Here is an 8,382-nt window from a genome sequence, read left to right on the forward strand (position 1 = left end):
CTAGTGCGCGATGGGACAAGGACATCCCAGCCAGCCAAACCCTCCCCTAACCCGGACGACGCTGGGCCAATTGTGCGCAGTCTCACGGGTCTTCCGGTTGCGGCCAGCTGCGACACACCCTGGGATCGAACCCGGATCTGTAGTTACACTCCAAGCACTGTGATGCAGTGCCTTAGACCTCTGTGCCACTCGGGAGGCCCAACCCTAACCTTAACCCTTACCCTAAACCCTAGCCTAGTTAACCTTAGTCACCTAGCTAACGTTAGCTATAGCCACCTAGCTAACATTAGCCACAACAGATTGGAATTCGTTACATATCATACGTTTTACAAATCTGTGGCGTATTGTACGAATTGCAATACATTGCATATCATACGAATTGTAAATCGTAACATATCATATGAAATGGAATGATGGACATCCACCAATGAATACAACGTAACATATCATATATATATCAAAACGTAACATATCATATCATCGTAATTGGAGTGTCCTGGGTTTACATTTACTATGTTACGTCTACCCCTGAGTCCAGGTTTCTGTGTGTGTGTGTGTGTGTGTGTGTGTGTGAGTGTGAGTGTGTGTAATAGAGAGAGTGTTAGTGTGAGTGTGTTTGTCTTCACACTGAATTCATTAACTCAGCCAGGACACAGATCGGCGGCCACACACTAGCAGGATGTCATGTCCCACTTCTTGTAACCCACTGAGAAGAGTGTGATCCAATCTGACCATGCGAAAGTGCATCATGCAGCTGCGACAGTAGTCTATTAGTGACATATACTTATTGTACAAACCATTATGAACACCTTTTCTAATATTGAGTTCATCCTTTTTTTCCCTCAGAACAGCCTCAATTCGTCGGGGCATTGACTCTACAAGGTGTCTAAAGTGTTCCAATGAGGTGCTGGCCGATGTTGACTACAATGATTCCTACAGTTGTGTCAAGTTAGCTGGATGTCCTTTGAGTGGTGGATCATTCTTGATACACACGGGAAACTGTTCTTGACACACTAAAAACAGTGTGGCTGTCACCTACTACCATACCCCGTTCAAAGGCACTTAAGTCTTCAGGAGACAATGAAGACCTTTACCTACTTCCCCAGATTATTATCTCTGCGTGCAGTTTGAAGGAAGTTGCTAACTAGCGTTAGCTCAATTGCTAACTAGCGACAGTGCAATGACTGGAAGTCTCTGGATTTGCGCTGACACAAGTTAACATTGGCTCTCTTCATTGCCAAAATCCCGAAGTATCACTTTAATGAGGAGCAACAAAGACAGCAAACACACAACAGCCCAACAAGTGCCACTTCAATCCAAAACAACAGCACACCCACTCCTCCTCTGCTGAGCTCTCACCACTCTCTCCATCACTGTCACAGCCTGAATTACTGTCTTGACTGGCTGCCCCTCTCCAGTACCACTTACACACAGTGTTGACTGGCTGCCCCTCTCCAGTACCACTTACACTCAGTGTTGACTGGCTGCCCCTCTCCAGTACCACTACACTCAGTGTTGACTGGCTGCCCCTCTCCAGTACTACTTACACACAGTGTTGACTGGCTGCCCCTCTCCAGTACCACTTACACTCAGTGTTGACTGGCTGCCCCTCTCCAGTACCACTTACACACAGTGTTGACTGGCTGCCCCTCTCCAGTACCACTTACACTCAGTGTTGACTGGCTTCCCCTCTCCAGTACCACTTACACACAGTGTTGACTGGCTGCCCCTCTCCAGTACCACTTACACACAGTGTTGACTGGCTGCCCCTCTCCAGTACCACTTACACACAGTGTTGACTGGCTGCCCCTCTCCAGTACCACTTACACACAAGTAATTGAACAACATTTTGTACTAGTAGTAGAATGGTAGTTGGACTAAGTGGTAGTTGAAGTAAATTCAAATCTAGGTAGTGTTTTCAGTAGTTAATAATTGTTTTGCCATGTAGCGGTGTAGCTTCAATCTATAGCTAGAGCACACACACACTAATATATCTAGGAGTAATAAGTATAATTTTTGTCTTCATCTGTTGTTGTTTAGTACTGTGTTTTTGCTAGCTAGGGCCATTTATTTAAGTGTTGTCTGTCTTTCCAGTAGCCTACTTAGTGTATGAACTGCTGACTGCTCATAACTTGCAGCTAATTGTTGACACATCAACCAGGAATAAAGGGCAGGGCAATTTGTGACGGTTGTTGTTTTGGTAATCAGTGGCTGTATTGGAGGGGGAGTGGTTTGTCCTCTCCTATGCAATCAGCAATTAGTACCGGGAAGTGTGCTCTTCACCTCTGGTAGGCAATTAGCAATTAGTGTCAAGCCAGTCAAAGCTTCAAGACAGGTCACTCAACTGAGACTGCTCTCCTCTGTCACGGAGGCTCACCGCACTACCAAAGCTGACTGTCTCTCCTCTGTTCTCATCCTCCTAGATCTATCTGCTGCCTTTGACACTGTGAACCATCAGATCCTCCTCTCCACCCTCTCAGGTCTGGGCGTCAGGCTCTGTACACTCTTGGATTGTATACTACCTGGCAGGCCGCTCCTACCAGGTGACATGGAGAGGATCTGTGTCTGCCCAACGTATTCTCACTACTGGTGTCCCCCAGGACTTGGTTCTAGGCCCTCTCCTCTTCTCTCTATAAGTAGCCAGGTGGTAAAAGCACATAGCTGTATTCATTTAAATCCACTAGATGGCACTGTCCCTAAAAGAGATCCATAATGTGTGAGAGCGGTTATGGGATTGCGCATGCGCAGTGTGTAAGAGTGAGAGCAAGCAATTACACTGGAGAGCTGTTGAAATCCATCGTGGGTCCAACGATACCTTAGATGGATAAATAATACTTTTTATCTTACTCTTGTACTGGATAATATCATATTCTGCATCATCTGCAGTGTACAAGAGTTAGTTTGTAATATTTTTGCCAGATGGTCATGTTAGCCTGTTGATACTTTCAGATCGACATAAGGGCTTCTTGCTCGCTGAACACCAGTGTTCTCAGGACCACGTGGTGGAGTTGATGATAACATTATTTGAAGTGTGAGTAATTACCAGAATTACATTCTGTTTCGTGTAAAGCTTCAGTGCTTTGTATTTTGTTTCATTTTTGAATTGTAACTTATCTGTTCATATGCCATTTCTCCCAGTGCTGTATGGGTGAGATGAGGATCTACTGTCCCATGTGGTATTAGGGTATCACCTGGACAGTGTGTTTGTAAGTATTCATAATGTTTTATGACAAAATGTATTTTTGTTTTTCATGCACAATGTCATTTTGTTTATGAACATGTACCCAGACATTTGAAATGTTAGAAAGTCCATTCTAACTGAACATTGTGGTCTCTGTATTTTCTTGTGCTATTTTATAGAAAGCAGAGCCACTACCGTTTATGCATTTCACTTTGTACTTTTTGTACTCAGATTGTTTTTATGCACTTTACTAACATATTTATTTCCCTTGATTGTGATTTGGACTTAACTTTACTTTATGGTGGCTTAAACTTGCAGTGATCTTACATTATACTATTTTAAATGTAAGCTTTGACAGAATAAACAACCCCAAATTAGTTTGTGTCCTGTGCTGGGTTTACTTTGCCAGGCTACATATGTAATGTAAAGTATTACAAAAAAACGGTAACTGTAATCCGTTATGTTACCAGCTAAAATAGTGTAATCAGATTACAGATACTTTTGAAAAACTAGATGATTACTTTGAGGATTACTTTTAAATTCAGAAAGGATGTTTGCGAAAAAAATCTTTGACACTTCTCTGTTTTCTTAATGACATTCAAAGCAGCATTGAAAAAAGGCGCAACTTTAAATTTGTTGCATCTTAGCGTGTCTGACAAGTCAGAGAACACTATAATGACACACCAAATGTGTTTGATGGATCGCGGGAAAATGTCAGAAATAGGCTTTTGCAGGCTACTGTCCAAGCTATATCTTCTAATGGTGCGGCTGCTGTCAGCATCCAAAGATGATCCAATTTAAATAAACGCTTGGAGGTAAGGATTAGAGCAGTGGTGTAGTCTACGGTGATACAGATATCACGTATTATTGGTACCGACATAGCGCATTTATGTGAATCACACTGCTGCTCTCTCATTGGCTACCCGGACTATCTGCATTGTGTCCCACCCACCCACGCTACTGCTACTCTCTGTTCATCATATATGCATAGTCACTTTAACCATATCTACATGTACATACTACCTCAATCAGCCTGACTAACCCGTGTCTGTATGTAGCTACTTTTATAGCCTAGCTGCTGTATATAGCCTGTCTTTTTACTATTGTTTTATTTATTTACTTACCTATTGTTCACCTAATACCTTTTTTGCACTATTGGTTAGAGCCTGTTGTATTTAGAAATAAACTTAGATTTGATTTGGCTATTTGTGCCTAAGGCTTGTGGTTGTCGTGGATGGCTGTTCAGAAATCTGAATGTCTATTTGAACCCAATAATGGTTGAATTTAAGATGCCTATCAATCACTGTTTATGAAATCAGTGGACAGCCAGTGAAAAATGCTATTTTACAACAGCTGCATAGTGCGGATCCCAGCCTATGGAATAAAAGTGGGGCTTTTATTGCTCAATCTAATTCATGCTTATTAAAAACTAAATCCATAGGCTTAATGGACACATGCTCAAACTTGTACACTTTTGATAGACTTAATAGGGTAATCTGTAGTTGCTACATCCATTTTTGGACTTATAAATGATATATATTAATGTAAAGATATAATTTAATCATAATATTATGTCACGCCTGCTCCCGCTCTCCCTCCCTGGCACTCGAGGGCACCAGGCTTCCCAGTACTACGCACTCCTTCCACCATCATTACGCACACCTGTTTCTCTCGTCACACACATCAGCGATTCATTGGACTCAGCTGGACTCAATCACCTGTTTTCATTACCTCCCCTATATTTGTATGTTCCCTAGGTTGTTCCCGGTTCCAGCGTTATTGTTGTCATGTTGTTTTGTTCCCCCTGTTCTGACGATGTTCCTGTTCTGTCACTTGTCCGTTCATTAAATGTTCACTCCCTGTACCTGGTCCTGATCTCCAGCGTCGGTTCTTACTTTATTATATGTAGTAGAAAGCGATTGGTTAGAATAAGCCTACACAACCAACCCATAAAGTCAAATTTAACATCCATACATGGCCTGCTATGTAAACTTTAACATTGATTTTTCCTGCAATAGATGTCATTCAATTGGTAACATACATTCCTCTAATGCCTCTTAAGGGAAAAATAATCTAAAAGTAACTGAATGTAATCAGATTATGTTACTGATTACAATTTTGGACAGGTAACTAGTAACTGTAAAGGATTACATTTAGAAACGAACCTACATATACACCAAGTCACTCGGCTCTGTCATATCCTCACATGGTCTCTCCTATCATTGCGATGCAGATGACATTGACCTCCTTTTCTTCTTCAGCCCCTTCTGACACCCAGGTGGAGACACATCTCTGCGTGCCTGGCAGATATCGTGCCTGGCCCACGACCTCAAGTTCAACCTTGTCAAGACGGAGCTTTCTTATTTCTCCTAGATATCTGACAGACACTTCAAAACCTTATTCCTTAGGATTTATTTTTTTAACTGTCTTTTTTGCCATTTATGAATGTGTTATTCAATGTGTTTCTGTGGTATTTGGTACTAAAGGCCAAATTCAATATTTTATCAAATACTTTTCAAATATATTTTTGGGATACCTAAAGGGTCCTAAAATGTTAAATCGAATAGCTAAATGATAGCAGTAGTTCTGAGTTCAAATGTAAAGGTAACTGCCGATTCAGCCCACATATGTAGTATTTGCAGCCTTCATGAACGCAGGGACATTGCCTTTAAATCGAGCTATAACGCTGATCTTCAGCAATACTTTGGCGATATAGATTGAATCCTGCCCAAAATCAATAGCTAAAAGGTGGTCCTATTTTCATTGACTCGCTGACGCAAAATCAAAGAGGAAATCTTATAATGAAAAGTCACAATGTATTAAACACAACTTGTTCACAACTTGTAAATGACCTCACCAGTAAATTACAATCAATCAAACCCATTGTAACACTGCAGGCATCCCAATTAGGTGGGCACGGAGGGTGGCACAAAGGCAGAAAGGCTTGAGTAAAGGGTATACTTACGGGTGCCATCAAAGTGGTTGGCGATGGTGTCCAGGAAAGTGTTCTGGGGGGCCAGGAGGCCCTTCATCACAGGCATGTTCTCCAACAATGAAGACACAGCTGGGCTCACCAAGTCACTCCATCCCCCAACAGACAGAGCTGAGAGGAGGGCGAGTCAGACCAACGTAACTCTGCAGTCTGCACTTCAACAGATGCTTCTCCTTGTTCCTGCCTCAGCACTCAGCTACAGGTCAGCTGGGCATCAGTGGCATTTACCTCAGTCTCAGGTTTATAGCCTTCTTTCTTCCACCTTTCCTATTCTTTATTCGAAGTAGGCTGATAATCTCTCTCTCTAGCTCCTTCCTTCTCTGTAGTGTGGGTAGTTATTCCTCTCACCGTGGATCAAGCTAAGGTGTTGTAACTCACTGTCAGCTTAGAGTCATCAAGTTATGTAGTGTATCTCTCGGTTCTTCTCACCTCACAGATCAGTCTGAAGTCTCATCTAGCCCCAGCAGGAGAGCAGGATGCGCACGCCACTTCCGTTATCTGAGTCAGTTCTCTCTCCCTCTCTCTCTCTCTCCTCTCTATCAGTCTCTGCCATTCTCTATCGCTCTCTCACCACTCTCTTCCTGTTTCTGTTTCTTTCTCTCTCCCTCCCTCTACTCTCTTTCTCTACCTCCCTTTCCTCTTTCTCTTTTGTCTCTCTCTCTTTCCCCGAAAGCGAGAACCCCCTGCTACTCTCCACTTCTCACTGTTTATGAACAATACATTTCTCTGTTTGTTCTCCTTGCGCACGCCTTCAGGCTCTATACCTTATCTTACTCTGTCCTCTCGTCATCTCTCTCCTTCACACACTAATAGACACTCTCTCTTGTTGCACACCCCCTAACAGAAACACTGGCAGTCAGTAAACCAATGAATCTCATCTGGCTTTCTCTTTCGTTCTGCCCATCCCCTCCCTCTTTTTCTGCTGTGCACACCACTGCCATCATCCACTTCTGATCCTGTATCCTTACTAGGAAATAGGGATGAGAATACCCATGTATACCTGTTGACATGCACAGGGAGGCAAATTGTACACTCACGCATGTAGGAACACACGCACACAGCGTTAGAATTTATAAGGAACAAGATTCACATGTATATACATAAACACATACATCATCAAAAGCCTCTAAGGTCTTATAAGCATCTTAGCCAGCTAGCACATAATGTTCCGAGAACCATGAGCTTGGTGAGAGCATAGTTGTCCTCTGGTTATTTTGCATACAACCTTCCCACAATGTTCTGGGAATGGTTCAGGATAGTTGCTTGGCCTTGGAACATTCTCAGCACATTTAAGGAACTTGACAAAAAAACAATTTCATTACTTTAACAGAACGTTTCCTAAAAGTTCAAACCTGGTTACATTTAATTTAACTTTTGGTAATGTTCTAGAAATGTTCTCCAATTGGTTTGGCATTGGGAATGTTCTCAAATAGTTCAGAGAAGGTTGAGAAACAACGTTCTTCTGTGGGAATTTCAATACTTTTGTCACGGTTTTCCTCCTCTTCATCTGAAGAGGAGAGGCGAGAAGGATCGGAGGACCAATATGCGGCGTGGTAAGTGTCCATGGTTCTTTTAATAAGAAAATCTCAACATGAACACAACTACAAAACAAGAAACGTGCAAACCCGAAACAGTCCCGTGTGGCACAAACACTGACACAGGAAACAATCACCCACAAAATACCCAAAGAAGATGGCTGCCTAAATATGGTTCCCAATCAGAGACAACGATAAACACCTGCCTCTGATTGAGAACCACTCTAGGCAACCATAGACTTACCTAGACAACTAAACTGAACACAACCCCATTAATCTAATAAAACCCCTAGACAAGACGAAACACAATAAATCACCCATGTCACACCCTGGCCTAACCAAAATAATAAAGATAACAAAGATAACTAAGGCCAGGGCGTGACAACTTCAGCATAACATTTCCTACAGGTTTCCTTGTGGTTCTATTTAAAGTCATGTTCTCAAATTGTTCCAAGAACATTAAGAAACAATGTTATTCTGCGGGAATTTCAGTACTTCAGCATAACGTTATTTGTAGGTTTTCTCATGGTTCTATTTAAAGTCATGTTCTCAGAACATTATTAAGAAGACTTTCCATAAAAACCACAAGAAAACATTAGTTATGTTCAAAGAATGTTTTAAGAATGCTTTTTAAAACATATACATTCTGTTCTCAGGGTCAACAAGGGGCCTCT

At 42.1% G+C, this 8,382-nt stretch overlaps 1 protein-coding gene across 2 annotated transcripts in view; it reads right to left on the reverse strand.

The window, feature by feature from the left end:
- The window catches only part of kcnh4a (potassium voltage-gated channel, subfamily H (eag-related), member 4a), a 30,518-nt gene extending 23,464 nt beyond the window's left edge, over positions 1–7,054 (reverse strand). For both annotated transcript variants that reach the window (XM_021624835.2, XM_021624834.2), the window contains exon 1: positions 6,147–7,054. In XM_021624835.2, the coding sequence (XP_021480510.2) occupies positions 6,147–6,222 (76 nt within the window). In that variant the 5' untranslated portion in view covers positions 6,223–7,054. The remainder of the gene's footprint in view (positions 1–6,146) is intronic.
- Between the last annotated feature and the right edge of the window lie 1,328 nt (positions 7,055–8,382).

Source organism: Oncorhynchus mykiss, chromosome 12 (assembly GCF_013265735.2).
Source record: "Oncorhynchus mykiss isolate Arlee chromosome 12, USDA_OmykA_1.1, whole genome shotgun sequence".
Lineage (NCBI taxonomy): Eukaryota > Metazoa > Chordata > Actinopteri > Salmoniformes > Salmonidae > Oncorhynchus > Oncorhynchus mykiss.